The sequence below is a fragment of the Pseudorca crassidens genome, chromosome 16 (genome assembly GCF_039906515.1).
Source record: "Pseudorca crassidens isolate mPseCra1 chromosome 16, mPseCra1.hap1, whole genome shotgun sequence".
In the NCBI taxonomy this organism is placed as follows: Eukaryota; Metazoa; Chordata; class Mammalia; order Artiodactyla; family Delphinidae; genus Pseudorca; species Pseudorca crassidens.
In genome coordinates, this window is record NC_090311.1 from 72,172,072 (window position 1) to 72,197,037 (window position 24,966).

Here is a 24,966-nt window from a genome sequence, read left to right on the forward strand (position 1 = left end):
ATACTCTCTGGAACATTCTTAGCAAGCAGCTCTTACAGAGCTGACTGCAGTGACTCTTCAGTGTTTGGTCAAAAAACACCCTCTGTAGAATGATTATAGGTACATGCCGTGGTTTAAATGGGGGTTAGCACCAGAGAAAGCACTTATCTCAAATGATGAAGCTAAGTTCTTGGGTGTAAAGTGTTGCCCAGGTATTGGTTGAGATTTTCTGAGGAACTCTCCGCTTGGTTGGCCGTGGTCATTATCCCATTTGGGTAATCCTGATCTCTTTATGTTCCCAACTGAAATGAAGTGTTAGTGGATATATTGCTAACACTTAAAAGTGTAGAAATACGTGAAATTCTCTGTGCTCTAAGGGAACCCCACAAAACTTACACACCTGCAAGTAAAAGGAGATTCCTTGAACATTCTGCTATTATTGTAATGGAGTAGCAGATTGTCAGTTGACCCTAATCATGGTTTATATTTCTGAATATATACTTGTTTGGGGGGCAAGGGCCTGAAATGGAGGCCGCCACCACCATTATCGCCGTGACCTCACCTCCACTGCCACCATCACCTGCACCACCATCTCCACCACGTTTACCACCATAGTTACGCAGCCTCTCGATTTCTGCACACCCACCTTAAAGTAAAATATACACGCTTGCGATGCTACAAGGTTACAAACAGGCTTCTGAGCGTTCTCACACCATTACCTGTCAGCTACCGCCGAGACCTACTTACTCAGGTAGAATGGCAGGGCAATGTTTACTCAGAATGAAGGATTCGTGAAAAGAAATGAAGGCTAGAGAGAACGTCTGAGGTAAAGCTGATGTTCTTTTGTATAGTTTGTTCCTGCTCCAATTTCAAAAATACCTCTGTGGACATCACAAACCCTCCGTAGGCCAGTCAGAAGAAAGGAGAGCTTAGGACACCTTGAAAGCTGTACAGATAAATCTTAAGTTGATAACTGCAGAAGCAGGAAGCTGCTTTCTTTAATGGCCACAGAGAATCCGTGGTCTGACAGGCATTTCTCATGGAACGAGCACGTTTAATGAGCACATCGCATGACTCCATGATAAATTCACCGGAGACTTGGGAAAAAAGATACGACTATCATAAAGACATTTTAGGGACAGTTGGGGGGCATTTGAAAATGTACAAGCTATACTGTTAGGAAATTATTGTTCATCTTCCGAACAGTGATAATAGTATTGAAGGTATACAGGGAATATCTCTCTTCCAGGGGTATGCATGCTGAATTTTTCAGGAATGAAGTAATCTCTGTCAGCTATTTATTTTCAGATGGTTCAGCCAGAAGTGTATGCATGGAGTGAGAGAAAAAAATCAAATATGGCCAAATGTTAATTGTTGAATCTAGGCTGAGTGTATATGAATATTCCATATACAGCTTTTTCAACTTTTTTATTTTGTGTTAAATTAAATTAAAATTAAAACTTGGAGGAAAGGGGAAAACAAATTCTGAAAGAGGTGTATTAACTTATTTCATCCCATATCTCATTTATCATAGAAGAGAGCAAAAAGGCTAATTCCTCAAAAGAGAGGCTTTAAGAGGGAAGAGTCTAGTTACACTGGGCATGACTCATGAGAAGCATTTATTTCAGAAGTGCATTTAAACACTTTATGTTAGAATTAAGTGACAAAAAATTATTAGTTGATGTCTATCATGTCTCAAAATCTGCATGGATAAATTTCAAAATGGAGTTTGTCCGCAGTATTGATTTTGTCTGAAAGCATGCAAGAAATCTGAAATATTTAAAATTCCTAAATTTAGCAATGATATATGACTTACTGTCCGATTTAAAACTGCCTTGTCATTGCCCAGTTAAAGTTGCTTTGACAAGAAAAGGTGAAAAATGAATAAAAATTAACTTAGCGTGAGTCTTGTTTTTTTTTTTAACAAGAGTAGAGTTCACCCATACAAAGCAGAGTTGCCTCTTTATTATTCTGCTTCTGATTAATCCGTTTGCACATTAACCACAGTTAAAGTACAGTTGAGGTCCAGGGTGGTTAGGCCTGCCACCCCCATGTTCCTAAGAACCTGTGCTGGTTTGAAGGCCGGTGTGGAGGCCAGAGGTGTGGAGGCCAGAGCTGGGGAGTAAGGCTGAGAGAAGGAAGCCCATCCCCATTCCTTGCTGGGCCTTAGTCATGATTAGTTTGTAAACTACTTAATTCCCCCATGGATATTAAGAGTTGACATGTTTGTACTGTGACATTGGATTATCCATGAACTCTGTTTCCCTTTACCTTCCCTTTACCTTGTAATCAGGAATCACCTGTAGATGTGCTTCTGAAAATGTGTACGTAAACAAATCATGTCTTGCATTTGTCAGAAGGTTTTATTATTTAAGGCAGGAACACTCAGCCCCAATTGCTCCCAAGAACCACCCAGAGAACCTTTAAGGTCATGATTGTTCAGTTCCTCATTCCGGGGCCCTGGGGGCCTTGTCATGAAATTTTTAAATGCACCCAGAGTCGAAAGCCCCTGATTCCTAGTCAGAGTTCTTAGTTGAGGGCACACATTGGAATCCCCAAGTGGCTCTTTGGAGATTAAGATGTGCACCGAATTGGAGTCTCCCTGGCTGGGTTCTTGGGCACATGTGTTTTTCAGAATTCCACAGATGATACTGGGATGCACCTTTAGTTAGGAACCACTGCCTGAAAGCAACTGTGGCTGGGATCTTTTTGTATATTGGTCAGTCAACCTCTAACGTATTTGTTTTATAAGCTGAGATTTGTGTGTGTCAGGATGTCTTAGAGTAACATCTGTTGCTCTAAGAAACATTCCTTTCCCGATAGGAGGTAATAAAGAACAGGGTTTACTCTCAAGTGAAGTCTGGTTGTCGAGGATGAGTATAATAGACAGGTTCTTTCATTTCTTCTGACATAACTATTGAAAGCAACTGTCTGGTGTGGCTCTTGTAATTGCCGTGTTATGATCCAGGTCAGTCAGTCCCCATTGACATAAATGGAATACTGTTCATTAGATGCCGTGGCATCGGGAGATAAGGTGGTGATGCTTGTGGTGATGGTGCTGAAAACAGCTCCTACTATGTGCCAGGCACTATTCTAAGTGTTTTAGAATTAGTACTGCATAGTTTAGAATGAACTCATTTACGTTGCACAAAAACCCCTATGAGATAATTTCTCTGCTCCATTAAAAAGATGAAGAAACTGAGGTACAGACAGCTGAAGTAACTCACCCCAGGGGACACAGCTGGTAAGTGGCAGGTAATCACTGGCCATATGGCTCTAGGTGGCCTCCTTTTTGCCTCCTTTTTTAAAAAAATTTTATTGAAGTATAGCTGCTTTACAACGTTGTGTTAATGTCTTCTGTAGAGCAGCGTGACTCAGTTATACATGTATATTTTCACACCACTCCACTCTCTATCTGCATGATTCAGCGTGAGAAGGGAGCCAGCGGAGAACTTCACACTCTGCCCTCCAGGATCTCAGGCTTGTTAGTATTCTTAACATGGGGCGGTACCATCCTCTGTATCCCTTTTGTTAGCATGAAAGCTTATATTTAGACACATGTTCTTCATTATGCTTGTTTCTAAGTTCTTATTGAATGTGCTTTAAAAGGAACTGACAACAGTTACAGCTTATATTCAGCAGCAAGTTATGAAAATCATGGAGAAAATTATTACACTAAAAATTATGGCATAGAAGCCATCTTTAAAGGAGTGGAAATAGTTGGCCTTTACATAGATATGAAGTAGAAGGTGTACTGGGGCTCTAAAAATACTGTGCAGGCTACCCAGTTAATTACACTTCCCTTGTATGACCCCACAAGTCATTGGGATGTGTACTGTGGGCAGAAACATTTAATTCAGTATCATTTCTGGCAGTTACTCAAAGATGGGAGAAGAGCAGAAATCACTTAGGGACCTGGGTTTTCACCTGCAGACACCCATCCCACCTTCTTTAGGTGGCAGTGACAGGATCTGATGCGCAAACCCCTACACCCACTCTTTTCTCAAGTCAGTGTAGTTTAGAAGGGGCTGAACCCCTCCCTCTCCTCTTCCCCAAGGATGGGCCTCAAACCTGGCCATTCAGAGGATTCCTTGTCCTGGGTTATAGTGATTACATTGAGGTGAGATATAAAATCTCAGCCAGCCTAATGAGATTTTGTCTAGCCTTCGGGGTTGCTAAGCTGTAAAGGTGATGTAAACCCAAAGCTCCTGGGGATAGAGCATGAAGACAAAGAATTCCTACCATCTCTGAGCCATGGCTGGATGCAGCCATGCCTGAAGTTGCACCCCCCAGACTTTCCCACTATATAAGCCAGTACATTAATCTCAACCTGCCCCCACCCCTGGGGTGTCTTAAGCCAGTTTAATTTGGGCTTCTGTCCTCACTAATATGCTTGTTCTTGGTGGTGGTCAAACCTGGCCTGAACAACCACCTATCAAGGGCAATGTAGAAAGTCTTCTAGAATCTCAAAGTACAGTTCAACCTTGAGATTCTGTAAGTTTATGCTTTCTCTCTAGGAATAAATCTAATTTTACCTAAATACAAAGAAAATGAGGGAACTCCCTGGCAGTCCAGTGGTTAGAACTCCATGCTTCCACTGCTGGGCTCCCGGGTTTGATCCCTGGTCAGGGAACTAAGATCCCGCAAGCTGTGTGGCACAGCTCAAAAAAAAAAAAAGAATAAAGAAAAATAATATATTTTAAAAAATGAGCTGTGATTTAATAGCTAGCAACCTGGGTGTTTCCCAGCAAAAATATCTAGAAAGGCATTCTTTACCAGTTGATCACTAAGGAATGAGGATCTTCCATTGCCTTTCAGTTCTGTTGACATACATGCCATGTGTCTACAAAAAGAGAGAAAACGGGGCAGCTGTGGGGCCCTGTCCCTCTCTCGTTAGGTTGCTTTCATCTTTCAGACTTCCCTTTTCGGAACAGATTCGCCCACGTGGTTTGTGCCTAAGGGGACTAGTCGCGGGGCTTCCAACGGTGACCAGTTTGGAAGATGTAACTAAACTAGTGTGTGAACAGTTGCACTGGCTCTTGGGTAATAGTGGAGATCATTCTGGAGCCAGTAGTGGAGGCCTCTTGATGGCCTCCCTGTACCTCAAGCAGCTGTTACCCCTAACTGTTACCACCCCTAACTCTTCGCATTTATCTCCCAGTCTAGGATTCCAGATCCTTTGGGCTGGACTTGGCCTTTTGGCAGGCTAAGGATGCTCTCATGTATATTTACTTACGTATTGTGCTGTGTACTAATACTTGGTATATTAGCAAGGAATGTGCAAATTGGAGAGCTCTTTGGGAGAAATTCATGTTTATTTTTTCAAGACCCGCCCTTTCCCATGACCTCAGTAATAGAAAAGGAGAGGAATGAACAACCCAACAGGCTGGTTATGCTAATAATCCTTCCTCCTGTCCCTGCCAACCCCGTTCCACCCCTGCCCGCCCCCTTCCCCCTCCATCGGCAGATTAACTTTCCTTTTTCTTTCCTTGAAGCTAATTTCTAAAGGGCTCTCAGAAATGTGCATGGTGGCAGAAGGTCACCAGCCTGGGATTAAAGATTTTCTAGAGATAGTCGCTTGGAAGATAAGCACCTTTGACTAGTGATATTTAATATCCTGCTTTTTCCTCTTCAAGGTGCTTTGCCAGCATTACTTAGGTGATCCACTCAACACCTCTCACAGATTGGTCATCAAGATTACAGATTTTTTTTTTTTTTTTTTTAAATGCAGAGAGGTTTGTGTTGTAACTTAAGGTAGTACAGTTCGTGTGGATGTCTTGAGCCGGATGCTGATGTGTTAACGCTCTCAGCTTCTATGCTGACCTTGATTCACCTTCTCTTGTTGAAGTTAGTAGCTAAATTATCTTGAAATCAATCCGATTTGGAAATCTCCAGAACGTAACTTCATTTTGGTTTGTATTCTGGTCTCAAATAAGTCTTGGGGGTTATAAGAGTTGATTTCAAGAAAAGAAATACTTTAGGGGAAGAAAAGACCTGCTTTAGTAAGCTCTTAATTTGTATTTTATTTTGCTACTTGAATGAGGTTTTCTTTTATGGAATTTAAGGTACACATGATGTTTTGAAATATGTCTTCATTGTGAAATTATGTCCATGGTCAAGCTAACTAACACATCAGTCACCTCCCATAATTACCATTTTTGGGAGTGTAGTGAGAACACTTGAGATCTACTCTCTTAGCAAATTGCAAGTATAGAATACATTTTTATTCATTGCAGTCACCGTGCCGTGCATCAGGTTTCCAGAATTTCTTCATCTTATAACTGAAAGTGTGTCCCCTTTGATCCATATCTCCTCTTTTCCTCCACCCCCCAGCCTACGGTAACCACCATTCTATTCTCTGTTACTATGAATTAGACTTTTTTTTCTTTTAAGATGGAATCCATTTCTTAAAAGAATATTTCCAGATAGTTGTGGTGGATGTCCAGACAGACCTACTGTCTATTTCAGCAGCAGTTTGCCATTTCACTCAGTATCTGCTATAGATCATGATAATTATAGTACTCAGGGCAGCACCTGTCATACATTTTATTAAACGGATCATCTCACTCTGTGCTTTCAGCCACCTTACGGACTAGGTATTATCAGTACCACTTCACAGACAAAAGAGCCTGGGACCGAGTGTTTTACTTGTCCATTGTCACATTAGGTGACATTTGGTGGTGCAGCTGAGAATAAAACTTAGGTCTGATGGCTGCTTGAACCCATTCTGCTGCTGCCCTAGGCTGCAGTGCCACTCTCATAAGCAAAGTACGGCAGCCTGAGTGAAGCATATTCAGCTGGAAGAGTCAGCGTTTAGACAAGTATTTTGTCACGGCCAAAAGGCCACTATCATTTGTTAATCCAGCAGGCTACTCCCTATACTCTGATCAAACATACACCATCCTAAAAAGCTATATACGGGGCCACAGTGTTATATAAATTTAAGAAATAAGTTCAATTATAAAACATCTGGGAGCGTCAAGATTATTATTATTATCTGTGATTCTGTTTGCATAGCAATTTAGAATTTTCATATTCCTTGGGTCATTCCATTCTTATGGTGAGTTGGGGCAGTTAACATTATCCACCCATTACTCATATGCAGAAATGAGGTTTTTTTCAGTGAGGTTTTTTGACCTTCCAGTCACTGGTCTATGAAGTGATGCAGCCCAACTGTCTAGGGGATCTGACACCCACATGGGTCCCCCTGCCCTGGCCCTGTCCGATGTGTGGCCACAGGCTCAAGTTATCCTTGACAAGGATAACTACTAAAGCCACCGAGTGCTGGGTATTGACTTTGAGAAGCCTTTGCTCTCCTGGGCTCCCAGTCTGGTTACATCATCCAGCTGTTTCCCAACTAGATCGTGTTTACAGTTTTTCAGATTAGATGCACTTCATTCTCCGTGGGACCTGTTGCTGTGAGTTTTACCTGGGGCCGGTAACATTAGCAATATCAAGACCACCAGTTCATCCGCAGGACCACCTTCTGCCAGGGGTAGCCAAGCGGACAGACAAGGACCTTAACTGGTGTCATCCAGCACTGGAGGTTGACAGTCAGCAGCCTGGAGAATTAGCTGATACTGGAATGAACTGGATTTCTTTTTCTTTTCCTTGCAAGTACTTTCTTGCCTTCTACCTCTTTTCTTCTGTGCCTGGACATTTATTTCCAGTCCTGGGCATTTGGGTGTGTCCTCATTGGTGAGGTCAGTGTGTACTTGCTCTCCTCTTTTCTCTGATGAACAGGGCTAGTGAGAAACTATTTTGGGAAAGTATGAACCTCTTGGAGACAGTGATATCATCATTAGTCAGGCGTTGGACTCTATTGAGTAATGTGCATTTTGATTTTAATAGTATCCTTGATATCACTTCCAAGATGAAAAATGATGTGCTTATTCATAATCATTTTTGACTTGGGAGTAAAAGGTCTTCTTAAGTCAGTGTGAACTTTTCCTTAACGTAGTGTCCTACTAAAGCCACGCAGCACCGGGTATTCACTTTGTGTTGTCAAATGTTTCAAGTCTCTCTCTGAACTTCAGTTTCCTCATTTGTAAAATGGTATATTATCTCCCAAGGCCACTCCGTCCTGAAGAGTCAAAGAACAAAGTAATGTAAAGGCCTAGGATAGTCCCTGACATTGAGTTGACAGAGTAGGTTGCAGTATTGCTGTTAATATAGACATTTAAATGGTTTTGAGTCAATAAATAAGACTTAGGCATTTAGAAGGTGCGTCCTTCTAACTGAACGGGCTGTGTTGATTTCATATAGGCATCCTGTGTATATAACTGTAAAGGACCAGTGCTGGCCCTGGATATGTTTGTTTTTGCTCTGCTTTCTCCACAAATTATCAGATTTTAACAAATGAGCTCACATAAATAAAAGTCCTTTGAAAAGTAGGAGCCACTGAAAAAAAAAAAAAGAAAAATAGAAGCGATCATACTTATGTCCTTTGAAAATCCTTTGAAAAGTAGAAGCGACCACAGCCTGCCAGCCCTGGCCGTGGTGCCAGACTTCTGGTGTACGTTCTCATTTAATCTTCCTATCAACCAATCATCAATTTGAAAATGAGGAAACTGAGACTGAGAAAAGTTAAGAGACATTCTAAGGATCATAAAAGCAGTAAGTAATGTTGGGGCATCTCCAAGGGGGCTTTTAATACATAAAGAAAAAGAACAGTCAAAGGCAAAATACCTCCTTTATTCCTGATGGAGGCCAGGTTGAGGGCTGGCTGAGTGTCTGAGCCAAGTGGGCTTGGTAACTGAACCCCTGAAGTGAGCAGACCCCCTACCCAGTGGCCAGCATCAGTGACCCAGGGCAGGCAGCCCCCTCACGGAGGTCTGTTTAGGGGAGCAGAAGGGGGATGTCTGCCCTCTGTGACCAAGCTCAGGCCCGTGAGAGTGAAAATTGGATCTGAGAGGAGCCTTCCCAGCTACCTTTCCCAAATCTACCACTTAGATAAAGAAATCACATTTCCTGAACATTAAGGGACAGGGCGAGGCCCACAGTGACACAATTGAGTTGCCTTTCTAAGATGGAAAGCTTAGGAGTGGGAAAGAAGTGCTCTCTATTCACAAATGGCAAAGGCAGTTTTCAAATCCAAGTCTTTGCCTCAGGTCTAAAGCCAGTCTTTTCCATGAAGCCCTGGGAGCACCCCTACTTGCTGTGGGAAGTTTAAGAGCCATCTCTAGTTCATCTTTTTTAACCATCATCACACGTAGTGACCTTTTTATCATTTTAAATGTCTATTGGTTCAGTAACCAAACAGAAGAAGAGCTTCTCCTGGTACCATGGTACCAGGTACAATGACGTGTCACAACATCTTGAAATTCATATTGTTGACTACAATAAGTAAGCAGTTCAAACGGCACGTTTCTGTTTTAAGTAAACATTAGTCTGTAGAAAAGAGTGTTCAGAGACAGGTAGCTTGCAAACGAAGCTACCACTTCATCTCTCTAAAGATCATAGGCTCAGATGGAGTGCCTTATTTTTGTGTCTCGGTGGATGCATTGTAGGAAGAGCATTTTATTTGTCTATATTTAGGTTATTAAAATTGCTAGGCCTGCCCATCAGCCTCTGCAAAACTCTATGGAAAAAAAGAAAAACTGGGACAAATATCGGGACCTATGGCTCATTGCTTTGAACAAGTCTTTTAATGGATTCTACATTTGCTCATTTGTGTTATGACAAAGTTCCTGTGAGTGACTAGGAGGTGTGAGAGTCGGGGAGTTAGAAAGGAGTCAAAGGGATCCCCATGTGCTGGCACACCCCAGCCTCGATAAATATTACATGACGGCGACCATACCTTTTTGTGGGATACAATTCATTGTTTCAATAATTAATGTCGCCAGTGCATGTTTCTAAGAGCACCAAAGGTAAATAATTTACTGTAATTACCAAAGAGGAGTGATATTATTTATTGCTTAGAACTTGAAAAAGAATAGGTCTTTTGGAAAATAGCCTTAGGGCTGCCCCAAATGGAGGAATTGCAGTTTGCTGAAAAATAAAGTGAGCAGCACCGCCTACTTTATATTACATATTTTGCCCCACTCTGAGGGTGGGTTGGTTGGGGTCTTTAAAAGTCAGTAAAATTGGGGGCTTCCCTAGTGGCACAGTGGTTGAGAGTCCGCCTGCCGATGCAGGGGACACGGGTTCGTGCCCCAGTCCGGGAAGATCCCACATGCTGCGGAGCGGCTGGGCCCGTGAGCCATGGCCGCTGAGCCTGCGCGTCTGGAGCCTGTGCTCCGCAACGGGAGAGGCCACAGCAGTGAGAGGCCCGCGTACCGCAAAAAAAAAAAAAAAAAGTCAGTAAAATTGGTAAATAAGGCCAGATGAAACCAACACCTAATCTTTGGTTAACCCATAAAGAATTTGGGAACTTTCTGAAGTGACGTATTCATCTTTGGGGGTTAGGACCCTAGTTCTGTAAACTCTTGTTAACGCCATTGATCGCATACCCATCCACCAGATGTGTCCTCTCTCACCGAAGGCACAGACGGCTGCTCCTCATTCATTTTCGCATTTTCCTAGGATCTAGGCAGGACAGTGACTTACACATAAGTGCTCTGCAAATTATTGTTCCATTTGATCTCAGGGCTTTTTTTTTTTTTTTGTGGTACGCGGGCCTCTCACTGCCGTGGCCTCTCCCATTGCGGAACACAGGCTCCGGACGCGCAGGCCCAGTGGCCATGGCTCACGGGCCCAGCCGCTCCGCGGCATGTGGGATCTTCCCAGACCGGGGCACGAACCCGTGTCCCCCGCATCGGCAGGCAGACTCTCAACCACTGCGCCACCAGGGAAGCCCAGGGCTATTTTTTTAATCTTTGTAATTCACAGTAATTTTTAAAATTTAAGTTTTCTTATTATGAACCTTACACACACGAATAAAAAGTCATCACCTCTTTATTTATACCTTAGACGGAACCCTGTGGAGATTCTCCCCTCAGCTGGCCTAGATTTATACAACCTATGAGCTATAGCTCAATCTAAAACTGTGACTAAGCTGATAGCAAGCAGGAAAGATCTTTTTGGAGTAGCATCTTCAAGGAAAGATCCAAGCAGCGTGGAAATGAATGTGTTAAAGTCGCTCCGACTGGATTAAGGGTCTTCTGGCCAGCGAGCATCTTCCCTTTGTCTCAGCAGGCCCCCAGCTGGCACACGGGCTCACAATTTGCTTCCAAATATCTTGGCCTGGCCATAGGATCTGGTGTTTAAAAGGAAAGAGGCACATGAAGATTTCCCCTGTCTGCAACACTCTGGGCAAAGAATATTCTTTGCCGGGTGATCTTTGGCTGTTGCAACACGTGAGAATTAACCGTTCAAATAAAGGTCCTTCTCCATTTGGGAAAGAAACAAAAAAAGTCATGTTCTTTTACAAGACATACTCAATAGGATTAAAAAGAGCATCCCCACGTACACCTTCAGCCCCCAACTTCTCCTCTCCAGAGACAATTGCTCGGGGTAGCTTTTGATGACTGAGTACTAAGCTTATGGGATGCTCTCTGCATGGTTCAGGGCTTAGCACCTGTGATTTCCACTGAAGTAATAAGTCTGGGACGTTTCACTGGAAAATCCCAGAGAAGACTCCCCATTTTCTGCCTCAAGGCTCTGTCCCTAACTGTCTGTCTGGGAGACCAGTAAAGGTAGAAGGCTGGGTCTGAACATTCATTACATAAACTTTCAGTTAATCTCCATTTTCATTATGGTGCCTCTGACCCTCTAATCTTCTGCCTCTGGTTTCTGTGCCTCTAGATTTCTGCCAGGGTTGATGGGGGGTAAGTTATTTGGCAATTGATAAATCAGTGAGGGGATTATGGAGATCAGATCCCTTTTTAGAGAGACTTTCAACCAATCCTTGTTTTTCTGTTGATGTCTTCTCTTATTCTCTTTGCCTGTGTGTGTGTGTGTGTGTGTGTGTGTGTGTGTGTGTGTGAATTCTTGACTGTCATTTTACTGGGGTTTCAGTAGAAAGCAGATCTTTAGAAGGACGAAAATTGAGATTGATTTCGTTTTTGGTGTGTGAGCCAACATCTCTCATCAGATTTGGAACGTTCTTAGCCATTCTCTCTTCAAACATAGCCCCTACCTTATTCTCCTCTTCTACTTCCGAGAGTCCAGTTACACACACGTTAAAACCTTTCACTGTGTTCTACGTCTCATACTATTTTCTGTATTTTCCATTCTTTAAAAAAATCTACGCTTGACATATACACACCACTATATTTAAAATGGATAACCAGGAAGGACCTACTGTAGAGCACAGGGAACTCTGCTCAGTATTCTGTAGCAACCTAAATGGGAAAAGAATTTGAAAAAGAATGGATATATGTACACGTATAACTGAATCACTTTGCCGTACACCTGAAACTAGCACAACATTGTTAATCAACTATAGTCCAATATAAAACAAAAATTTTTTTTAAATCTGCCCTTCATTTTTTATATTTTTCCATTAACACTTCCATATATTAACCCTGTTTTCCTATTGTGTTTAAGAACTGACATTATACTTAGAACTGAACAAAGGCCCATTTGATTTTCTTACGTATGTTCCAGTCCTCTGTTGAATCATCCACCTTTTCATTTCTCTTCTCTATCTTTTTTCCTATTTTCTTAAACATACTAATCATAGTTATTATGATAACTATAATCAAAGTTCTTATTAACTTCCTTCAAAATGTAGGATCACTTGGGAGTCTGTTTATAGTATCTGGGTTTGTTTTGTTTTTGTTTTTGCTCACGTGCTCTGGCCATGCTTTCATTGCATGCTGGACATGATGTATAAAAACAAGTTTGTAGACACGCCACACCCAGTGATGATAATATTCCTTCAAAGAGGATTCACCATCCCTCTGCCAGGCAAAGAGTGGTGGCTGATTCTTCTCATCCAATCAAGATTTTGCTGAAATGAGGCTGGTTCGCAGCCCTGGTAAATCTCAGGCTACCTCTGGTCTGTCCCTGGCCCTTCAGGGTCCTTATTTGAAATTCTGGTATGATCTTCGGGTCCCCTCCCCTTCCAAGTCTCACACTCTAAATCTTTTTCTCATGAAACTGCCCAAAAGCTCTGTTATGCTTTACAGAGATTTTCTGGTTAGTTTTTTAGCTTCCTGTTCTGCACAGCTCCAGAGTTTGTTTATTTATTTTTAGTTTAATTTTATTTATTTATTTTAATTTTTGGCTGTGTTGGGTCTTCGTTCGTTGCTGCACTCAGGTTTTCTCTAGTTACAGCGAGCGGGGGCTACTCTTCGTTTCGGTGCATGGGCTTCTCATTGCGGTGGCTTCTCTTGTTGTGGAGCGTGGGCTCTAGGCGCGCGGGCTTCAGTAGTTGTGGCTCGCGGGCTCAGTAGTTGTGGCTCGCGGGGTTAGTTGCTCCGTGGCACGTGGGATCTTCCCGGACCAGGGCTTGAACCCATGTCCCCTGCACTGACAGGCAGATTCTTAACCACTGGGCCACCAGGGAAGCCCCAGCCCCAGCATTTAGCAAATGTTCTGAATGGAAATCTGTAACATGCCTGAGGCCACCCAACTCTCCACCAAAACTCCCTTGGTTTTTCTGTTCCCCAGCAGGTAGCCCCTGTAGGCACAAAGCCCAAATTCTGTCTGCACTGGTAATTGACAAATGCCCCCAAGTTAAAAATGGCAACAAAAAACTCAACTCTTCCAGGTAACCACCTCTCCAAATATAGCTCCTCAGTTTTGCACCTCAGTTGTTCTCTGCTGCCCGCAGAGATGATTTCCACACTTATCTGTTGTGCTTAGCACAGCACTAGGCTGCTGCTGGCTTCTCCACCCCACTTGGAAACAGAAGTCATCAAGACTGAATTTTTTTATTTTTATTTTGAGATTCGGAAAAGAAATTTACAATTGTCAGATTAATTTAGAGATTGTTGAAGTACTTAAAATCATGATTAGCATTACTTCTGTGATATTCCTTGTGCCATGCCAGTTACTCAAGATGGTTTCTTAAAAGATTGAGATAATACAGCATATCAATGAACTTTATTTCTAATTCTTGAAACTTCAATGTAGACCTGTGGAGGAATGTACAGTCAGGCCCATGGATGCAGAGGGCCAATGACACTAGTTATTTTATATGAGGTACTTGAGCATCTCCGGATTTTGGTATCCACGGGGATGGGTGGGCGGGGGGTGTCCTGGAACTGATCACCCGAGGATACGAAGGGGCAACTGTAAAAATATATATATATATATATATGCTTACTTTGAATGTTAGACTATCTGGACTATGGAGACATACAGGTGTATTTTGTACGTACAGAGAAACCACTGTCTTGGATGGGTTGTTGACACAATATATCGTTTTATTTTTCAGCATCTAACATTCACAAGAGAATTTGATTCAGATTCTCTTAGACATTACAGCTGGGCTGCAGACACCTTGGACAATGTCAATCTTGTCTCAAGTCCTGTTCATTCTGGGTAAGTAACCAAAAAGTCACTTTTCCTATTAAATTAACATTGCACTTACTATTTGCAGTTATAAATTCATATTGACAAGCTCCACATGTATGAGATATTGATCTTCTAAAGGACTTCATTAGTGAGTATATGTGGTATATATTTGTAAGTCATTAGTAAATATTTTTGCTAAACAAATCTGCATTTCTATTTTTATTGGTAAAAGCACCGTGTTAGAAAGGAAGTTAATAAGGTGCACAACCATTTCCTGGCTATTCTGGCACTACTTTTAGCTCTCTAATTTTCCTTTTCAATAAAAAAAATTTTAATATAGTCATTTCTCTTAATTTTACTTTATTCAAATGAAGTTTTTTTCTGAGTATCTGATTTTCCTGAAATAAAATTATAATGAAGCTGTATTAAATTAAAAATTTTTTTAAATAAATGAATTTTTAAAAGAAAAGAAAAAGTGAATGTACCAATGTGTGTACCCTGGAAGTGCTATAGTAAAAACCACATCAAACAGGCTCCTTGTTGCTGCCCTGTTAGTCAGCAAATTTGAGGCAGGCAGCTAAAAGGTGACCTGCTTCAATTGCTGAATTGATAATTATTGTATTTTTAGATATTGGATTCTTAGCCTATTATAGGTAATTAAACGTGGGATAATTGATTCGCATACAAATGGAATCGAAATAATTCATTAAGATGATAAAAATTTCAAAGTATTTTCACCTCTGAAATTGACATTTAGGCCATAAATTAGTTGTGATCCAGGACAAGTGCAGATTCAATTTATTTAATTCTGAATTAAATAAATTAACAATAATTAACATTTGTGAAGTGCCTTATATATTTTATGAAGTATTTTTTGCTGCTTTTAATTACAATAAATTGTAATGGCTAACCTACCTAGTGCTTTTCATGTATCTGGCATTGTGCTAAATCTTTTACATGTATTATCTTATTTAATATTTATTTGAACCTTAAAATGACACTGAGATAGGCTTTACTCATTATCCCCATTTTACAGAGGAAAAGTCCTAGACTCCAAGTAATGCTGCAGGTTATTTAAAGTATTCTTACACAATTGTGGCTTGTAACACCACAATTGTGAAAAACAAGTCACTGCAATGTCATTTAAATGGAAATAATTCACATGAAAGTGCCTTATAAACTATAAACTACATGGTGGTCTTTGAATCATTAATATTACATTTCTTTAATTCAGTTAGAAAAAGCTTTAATTATAGTAATATTACATTTTAAACTGCTTAAAATAGTTACACGATTTATAGTAGATGTATTTGGGTCTAAAATTGCAAGAGCAAAAAACAAACCAAAAAAAAAAAAGTTGAGAAGGAAAATATAAAACACCCAGAACAGGGCTTCCCTAGTGGTACAGTGGTTAAGAATCCACCTGCCATTGCAGGGGACACGGGTTCAAGCCCTGGTCCGGGAAGATCCCACATGCTGCGGAGCAACTAAGCCCATGCGCCACAACTGCTGAGCCTATGCTCTAGAGTCCACAAGCCACAACTACTGAGCCTGTGTGCCACAACTACTGAAGCCCGCGCACCTAGAGCCTGTGCTCCACAGCAAGGGAAGCCACTGAAATGAGAAGTTCATGCACCGCAGTGAAGAGTAGCCCCTGCTCCCCGCAACTAGAGAAAGCCCACGCACAGCAACGAAGACCCAACGCAGCCAAAGATAAATTAATTAATTAAATAAATTAAAAAACAAAAACACCCAGAATACATTCATTAAGTGGGCAAACATACTGAAGAGTTTTTTGAACCAAACTTGGTGAATTGCCACCATGTGACAACAATCTAGAACCAGCACTTCGTAGTCTACATAGGAAAGAAAAGCACTAGGGTTTAATTTAGTAAATTGAGAAGGTGAGGGATCATAGGATAAGAAAATCAGAAACGAGCTTTCCCCTGCACTGGAGGCAGTGTAGTATGTGAATAGGCAACTAATGTCTCCTTCCCTCTGAATTCACTGAAGACAGTAGACTTTTGCAGGAAAGGAAAAGTAATGGCAGCTAATTGGGCTTATTTGAAAAGGAAAATATACACTTGGTATACACTTGGAAATAGTTCACTAATGCCAGGTCTATGGTGTAGCTTATATATAGCCATTTAAGGCAAATCTTTTTCCAAGTTGTCCCACAAATGCCAAATGCCTTGGTTTCATTTTCTGATGGTTTTTATTTTTCCTTTGCTTATCATTGACATTTTCTGTTGCTTGCTTCTAATTATCTTACATTAATTTTTCCCATTTGCTTTCTAAATTATTTTGCAGCTATTCTTCTCCACTTCCTCAGTATGATTCAAGGTGATAACTGTGTCTTTTATGTGAACCATCCCTTTTTGTATTTTTAATTTATGTGAATTTTTCCCACAGTTAGATTGTGTCAGTGTCTGTAGTGTATCAGCATTTGTCATCCTGCTGTTCCTAAAGCTAGAAACATTCATTCATGTGTTAGTTTTAGGATCATTTGTAGAATTCCTGCTTTAGTTTAAATGTTAATAAGATACAATGAATATGATTAAATATCACCTTTTCATTTGTTTCTATAAATTATATTGCATGAAATTTTATTTTGCATACAATATGTAAGGGATGAGTTTAGAAAACAAATCACTGTATTTCATAATGCTGTTGAGTAACAGGACTCAATATCAGGCTTAAACATCTACTCCCATCTTTCCTCAGTCTTTTCGCTCTATAAAACTGAAAACCATAGAACAACAAATAATCAGTAATGATCACCAACTATGCACTGGTTGCTACACAGAACACAAAGAGATTCTTCCAATTTTATTAAAATCTTCTAAGCCATGGTTTTTCCATTTGGTTCTGATATTCTTTGTAGCTGGGATATTTTTATATTGACACTGGTAACCTTCTTACACTACCTTCACTTTATATATATAGACTTTATATATATATAATATTTATATATGTATATATTTTTTTTCAGTGTTAGTAACCGAGTCTGACCTAGGCAGTTTCTGAGCACACTTAACAAAATGGTTTTGTTCATTGGTTTATTCAATAAACATTTACTGTGTGCTGTTTATGTATGGGAACTGTGCTCAGCTCTGTAGGTTAAGCAGTGAACGAGACAAAACCTGATCTGAATTATTATCTGTATTAGTGAGACTCAGCTGTTTGTTGCCAGGGCAAACACAGCCCTCTCAGTGTAAACACTCCAGTGTTTATCTGTATCAATACTAATACAACTGCATTTTCAAACCCAGAGTTTATCTTGAATCATTTGTAATTCATTCTGTTACTCTTAGTCCCAAGCACGAGTTGATTTTTAACTACTGGAAGCTGGGAAAGATGAGATTTTTGTGTTGGGCTTCCTTATAATATGCCACATTGTCTTTATTACTGAATAAAAGTAGTTGTTAAGTATGTATATGTCTAAAAAAGTATAGGCTCCCCAAAGCAGTTTCAAGTGACCCTTTTATCATTCAACACTGGAGACAATTCATCTGGACACTTGTACAAGTGAACAAGTATCTTTGTCTTTCACTAGGGAGGAGTGATTTTTGTTTTGTTTTGTTTTTGAGAGATTCAGTCTCTTGCCCTCATACTTTGAATATCCTAGTAGTTCTGGTCTCTCAAAGTATGTATAATGATATCAAAAACGTATGAAACCATTAATTAATCCAGAGGAGAACAGCTAAATCCAAAATGAGCAAAAGGGTGTGAAGTTGATTCCACCTCACTGATGACCAGAGTTGGTTCTGAAAATCTGATAGGCCGAAAAGTGATCCCCATGCTCTTGATTCTCTCCATGGGGATGGTGGGTCCATTTGCTTTGTTGAAGAGGTTACTGTTCCGAGGTCAGGAGGCATCACTCTTTAGGAAAGGGTCTCCAGCTAGGACCGCCAAGCAAGGTCTGAAATCTATTTGTAGGATGTTAGAACTGTTTTTTAGAAGAGTAAATAGTAGAGGATTTTGATGGATGGGATTATCCCCCTTCCGCGCCCCCCCCACCCCCGCTCAAATCCTGTAGGTATTCAATTTTCTAAATATCAACATTTGGTGCTCTTCCACTAATAAGCATATTTTCACATGTGAAAATTAGAATGCAAAAATACATGTTTCTGTTCCCCAGTCTCTGACTTGCACTCTTCCATATGTTGGGCTCATTGGTTTACATTCATCAGAGTGCTTTACAACACGGTGACAGTGGTGGGAGGAGTCACGGAGGTCTTTTTTTCATGAACACATGATAGGAATCAAGATATTACCCAAATAAGTTTGGGGTTAGCAGATGCAAACTGTTATACATGGGAGGGATGAACAACAAGGTCCTACCTACTGTATAACACAGGGAACTATATTTAATATCCTGTAATAAACCATAATGGAAAAGAATATGAAAAAGAATATATATATGTATAACTGAATCAGTTTGCTATACAGCAGAAATTTATGCAACATTGTAAATCAACTATACGTCAATAAAATTTTTTTAAAAGATATTACCCAAATATGACACAGTTAATTCTTTACATCTTCATAGCTACATGCAGACAAATAATTTTTCCTCCCTAGCTTTAATGTAACAGCCAATGACAGAATTATATAACTTAGAGATATTTTCTAAAAAGTCTGTTCAATCATTTTTGTATTGCTATACAGATACTCAAATGTAGGCTATTTTAAACAGTTTTTAAGCCAAATTGATATTGAAAAGATTAAACCCCTTTCCATCAAAATTGCCTTAGTAAAACTTTAGTCACCTTCTGCTTTTATTCTTATTTTCTGCTTTGTGAGAATAGTAAAAATTAGAGTGTTGGTATGATTAAAGATACATTCATTTTATGAGTTGTACATGTTTAAGACATACTGTGGAGTTTCATCTTACTTGTTGAGGGGGAGAGATTCCATAGTCAGCACATGGCTAAAACCATTGATAGTTAAAATGACCCTTGAATGTAAACTTAAACCACCCACAGGGACCACATATGGTGGGTTTGTTTTTAAATGCAAGACAGTCGTTTAATAGCCAGTTTTTATCCCAACTTTGAAACAGTCACTCTTCCTTCAGTTTGAGCATCTGACGGTGGTTGGCTTCTGTTCGGAGGCCACGAGCCATCAAAAAATAAAGTGTCGTGTTGTACTTTTTTGCTCAGTTCACAAGTCAAATGCATGTTTGATGTGACTCCACTGTATTTACTTCCAATGTATTCTTAAAGAGGGGGAATGATAGCTACCTTGTCTGTCACTTTAACATTCAGTTTCCAAACTTGCTGTGAAAACGGCTTCTGTCTCTCCTTGATTTGGCCTCTGATCTTCCCCCCTGCAGGTTTCTGGTTAGCTTTATGGTGGATGCAAGAGGCGGCTCCATGAGGGGAAGCCGGCACCACGGGATGAGAATCATCATTCCTCCTCGCAAGTGCACTGCCCCCACCCGTATCACCTGCCGTTTGGTAAAGAGACATAAACTGGCCAACCCACCCCCCATGGTGGAAGGAGAGGGATTAGCCAGTAGGCTGGTAGAAATGGGTCCTGCAGGGGCACAGTTTTTAGGGTAAGTCATTTGTCAGTTTTCATCTTGGCCCTCGTACCACATCTCTGATTTTCTTTACCCTTGTCAGCTCAAGTAGTTAACAGTTAAATCTGTTGAGTTGGACCATTTCAGTCCAGTACAGCCTTCATGTAGTATCAGAGGTCACAAAGCTGTGTAATTCTCTGAAAAGCTGGTAGGCTGGTACTTCCTTAACTCAGTTTGCTGGCCAAAGGTTTTACTAACCGAGAAGCATGTTCTCTGCTCAGTGAGTGCACGGAACCCCAGCGGCCCCTGTGGAAGTCAAGGCACCACTCTTATATATCCCACGTTGAATAAATGGCTATTTTGGGTACATGTCTTTTTAATGATCATTTTTTGGGGAACAATCCATTGTGATATTGTATTTTACAAAAGGAAAAAATGCATTTATTTTCTGAGGTGGCACTTGGGTGCAAATCAGGCAGGCTCTGTCGTGACGGACAGTTTGTTCACAGTTTCCCCTTCTTGTTTCTCTTCCTGCTGCATGGATGTTATTCAGTAAACTGCATCTTCCTACCAATCCTCCCCCTGTAAATGAGGGTGAGAGCTTGGTTAGCCGAATCCTGCAGCTTGGGCCTCAAGGAACAAAATTTATTGGGTAGGATCTTTATAGACAAGATACAGAATGTCTACAATTCTTTTTCCATTTTCAATTTTTTTCTGTCACACCCATGGTCTTATTCTTGTCTTAATTTTATTTTTGGTTTTTAATGCTTTCAGTTGATGTGTGTCACTGAAAGAAGAAAAAAAAATCATAGTGGCTTGACGTAATGCAGCACCGCTACCTCTCTTGTGCTTTTCAAGCATGTGGAATTCACTGCGAGCATTCTGCTTTCATAACTCTGTGCTTCTGTAAACCTTGCTTTAATTTGAAATGTTTCAACTGACGCTGATAGTTTTTAAGACAGACTGATAGTCTAATTTTAACCCAGTGTAAAAGAAGATATATGCAGGCTTTGAATCAACATTTGCTGTAAATGATATATATGTGTATATATATATATATACACCTGTATATATATATGTATGTGTGTGGAGTTGCATTTTTTTAAAAAAGTACTTATGGGCTGTGAGAAGGACAAGTCATCAATAAGTAAACTGATTTTGAAAAAATGTTGGGAATACAAGATATTTAAAGAAAATCCAATAGGCAGCAGGTAGCATATTCTACTAAAGTTATTAAATTGTTTTGTTTTGTTCTGTTTAAGCTGAAATGTGTTGGTATTTGTCTGTCTGCTTATCTCTCTGATTGGTGTGTTTGCATTGGCAGTCTGCATGAAGAAACCTGTTATGAAAAGTTATGCTTGGCTTTCACCTTGGTCCCAGACCCTTGTTCATTTCTCCTCTCCAATACTGTTGAATGTCATACACAAAGCCACATTCCTGAAATATTTAGAGTGACAGTATCTGATGCATTAACCTGCAAAGATTGTATCTAGTTTTCAAAAAAAGAAAAATTTAATGTCTGATCACCAGGTGTGGTTAAAAACTAAGGTGAACATCTTACTAACTCTTGAAATTACTAACACTATTAGGAATAGTTGATTTTGTTCTTACCCACTGAAAAATAAAGGGATTATAAAAAATTTTTCAAACCCTTAATTTGAATTAATTATAATTATTTTGCCCAAAGTAAAATTTTCATATTTATCATCCCGTTTTAAGTGAATGCTTTTGTAATAAATCAAATATTAATGTTTTTATTTATGTCGTTTGGTCATTACAACTACTCTCCTTTTTCATGCCATTACCTATTTAAGCCTGTATCTTCTGTCACCACACGTACATAAAAACACACAGGCTAAGAGGTGAGGTTATATACAACCTCTGTAGGAGAATAATGATACTGTCTACTTAAATGTCATAAAATAAAGCTGCACAATCCAACTCCATAAACTGTGTGTGATTGTGGTCTGCTTACTCCCATTCATCCTTTTTAGCATTTATCCTACTTCAAAATTTAACAAAATTATTCCTGTGCTTGATTGGCTGTCTTCAATCTGCAGCCATTTTTTCGCCTTCTTTTGCAAAAGGACACTGTCAAAAATTACTAGATCATTATATGACAGTTTCAAACCAGTAATGCTTTTTCAGAAAGTCTAATTCCTATGCAGTCCTACGAGAGCTAGGAAATTACGCTGCCCATTTCACGACGTAAAAATCAAAGTAATGTCTTGACTATACAGGCCATGAAAGTTATGAAAACTGACCGTTGGAAGGAGTGGATTGTTAGATTGTTTTCTTGCTAAGGGAAAAAAAGTCAGTAATCTTTCAAAATAGGCAATTTACAGAATTTCTTTTTTAAAGAAACGACTGTGTCCTTTTAAATCATGAGCATTTTGTATAATACAATACACTATTGTGTTTTAAAAAATGGACCAACTTTCTTTCTTATGGTCTATTTTAATAACTTTCAATTCCTCGATTACTTATGTGTGCTGAATATTTTCCCCCTATTCAATCAAATGCCTAACATATGATAGGCCCCCAAGAATTGTTTGTGAATGAATGAATGATGGCATGTTTTCAGGTTTCTAATATATTATTTAATTAGCAAATGATTCTGCAGCTTTGAAATCATTCCCAACCTTAGTGGCACCTCTGATTTTCAAATGAATACTGTCAATGAAACACTTTTAAAAGTATGAAACTATAAACCTATTTCCTTTGATACCAAAATAATGTGGCTTTTTTTTTCCAGCCCTGTCATAGTGGAAATCCCTCACTTTGGGTCTATGAGAGGAAAAGAGAGAGAACTCATTGTTCTTCGAAGTGAAAATGGTGAAACGTGGAAGGAGCATCAATTTGACAGTAAAAGTGAAGATTTAACCGAATTACTTAATGGCATGGATGAAGGTAATTACAGTGACTCCCTGTTTCTCTGAATGTCTGCAGGAAGAAATCAAAGGGATGGCTAGACTAAAGGAAACAGTACTTGAATTTCACACGTTTGTATTTGAAACTGGGAATCGGGTTCCTCAGCATTTATTGTTTTCTGCGTCTAAGGCATGAAGTTCCATTTAATCTAACAAACTCCGCCCCCCCATATTAATGTATAAACCTTCTGATATTTCTCTGTCTTAAATCAACTGTATCAATCTTTCCAAAGCTTAAGAAAGTTTTCTAAGTCAAAAATGTGTAAGGAGGGAGTGAAATAATAATGCAAGGTATGCAAAGCATGCAGAGCATTTTTAAGAAAATATGTTCACTTTTTATTTTTGGAATCATTATTTTCGTGCCCCTTCTTTTATCTCAGTCTTCTCGCAGATTATTTCAGTATTCTTATGGATTTTTAATTTCTCCTGGGTTCTAATCAGTTTTTTTAAAAAATAGGTTTCAGGCTAATGATTGGGGAGTCTGTGGTGCTTCCAGTGTCTTATTCTTTGACCTGGTAAGACTGGCCTATAGCGAGCATGTCACTCTCTCATACACACCTTCTTCAGGCTGTCTGACCCTTAGAGTCGTAGCTGTTTTTCTTGGTAGATATTGGGAATAGACTTGTTTTGAGAGTGGGTACGTGGTGCAGCGTTTTCCTTTAAAAATGTAAAAAAAAAAAAAAAGAGAGCGAGCTCATCATAAAATAAAGCTAATCTTTATACTGAGTTGCTAATCACTACAAATCCAGCAACTGTTTTTTGTTTTTGTTTTTATTTTATTTATTTATTTATGGCTGTGTTGGGTCTTTGTTTCTGTGCGAGGGCTTTCTCTAGTTGTGGCAAGCGGGGGCCACTCTTCATCGCGGTGCGCGGTGCGCGGGCCTCTCAGTATCGCGGCCTCTCTTGTTGCGGAGCACAGGCTCGGCGCAGGCTCAGTAATTGTGGCTCACGGGCCCAGTTGCTCCGCGGCATGTGGGATCTTCCCAGACCAGGGCTCGAACCCATGTCCCCTGCATCGGCAGGCGGACTCTCAACCACTGCGCCACCAGGGAAGCCCAGCAACTGTTTTATATAACAGCTTTACTGGAGAAATTATTCACATACCATAAAATTCACTCTCTTAGCATTTAGCTCACCAGCTTTTGGAATGCATCTAGCATAGTCTCTACTGGTTGTGAAGTGTGGACAAAGGAGCTAGACAGACTCGAGGGTGTTTGAGGGACGACCTCGGACAAGCTCTTGGATCCCCGTGAGCCTCTGTTACTTCTATAAAATGGAGATTACCTTCCTCACTTCATAGGGTTGCTGTTGAGAAGAAATAAAGTCATTATGTGAGGCGCTTTTCAGAGACAGCCCTTGTTACAAATTAAGCCCTTGATAAATATCCACTATTATATTCATTCCATAGAAAAAACTGTCATGCCAAAGGTATTGTATAAGACACAGCGAATCACAGCCAACCAAGGATTTAAAGATGTCTTTACAGCAGGGTAGGGGGAACCTAATCATTGCTGAGAGTCTAGCATTCGTGAGGCACTGATAAATGCCTCTATGTATGGAAATTTAAAATGAAAGCATAGTACTGCGAAGTAGGTAGTTTTAATCCCACTTTATAGATGGGGGAACTGAAGTTCAAACAAGTCAAAAGGTTACCCCCAACTCAGTAGCAGCACAGGGGCTGAAATCTCGTTCTACCTGTTCTCAAAAACTTTTAACTATCCCACTTACTTTAGAAATATGTGTCCTGTGGAGAAGAAAATAAACCTAGAGAAGAAAATTCCTACAAACCTCTAGATTTCAAGATCCAGAAGAGTCATTTTAAATGTTATACATGTAATGAGTATACATTAAATGTTTATACATAATACTGACATGTATATCCCGTACCATCCAGAACTTCAGATAATTTCTGATGGATGGGAACTTCCACTGGCAATTTAGATTTCTAATTGTTATTACCTTAATTTATTATAAAGCATGAAATATAGTTTTTTATAAGGAAATTTATAAGAAAACATAATCAAAAGTTTTAAAATGAATAAATCCTAAGGGAAAGAACTGAATTCGCATTTTGAAAAGAGTAAAAGAATATGGATGATTGAGAATATAAAATAGAGAGAATAA

The 24,966-nt window shown here is 39.8% G+C and overlaps 1 protein-coding gene across 15 annotated transcripts in view; it reads left to right on the forward strand.

Annotated features, from left to right (window-relative positions):
* Window positions 1-24,966, forward strand: part of ANK3 (ankyrin 3) — a 332,431-nt gene that overhangs the window by 234,963 nt on the left and 72,502 nt on the right. For all 15 annotated transcript variants that reach the window (XM_067710883.1, XM_067710881.1, XM_067710879.1 and 12 more), the window contains 3 exons: window positions 14,306-14,412; window positions 19,724-19,948; window positions 22,668-22,822. In XM_067710883.1, the coding sequence (XP_067566984.1) occupies window positions 14,306-14,412; window positions 19,724-19,948; window positions 22,668-22,822 (487 nt within the window). The remainder of the gene's footprint in view (window positions 1-14,305; window positions 14,413-19,723; window positions 19,949-22,667; window positions 22,823-24,966) is intronic.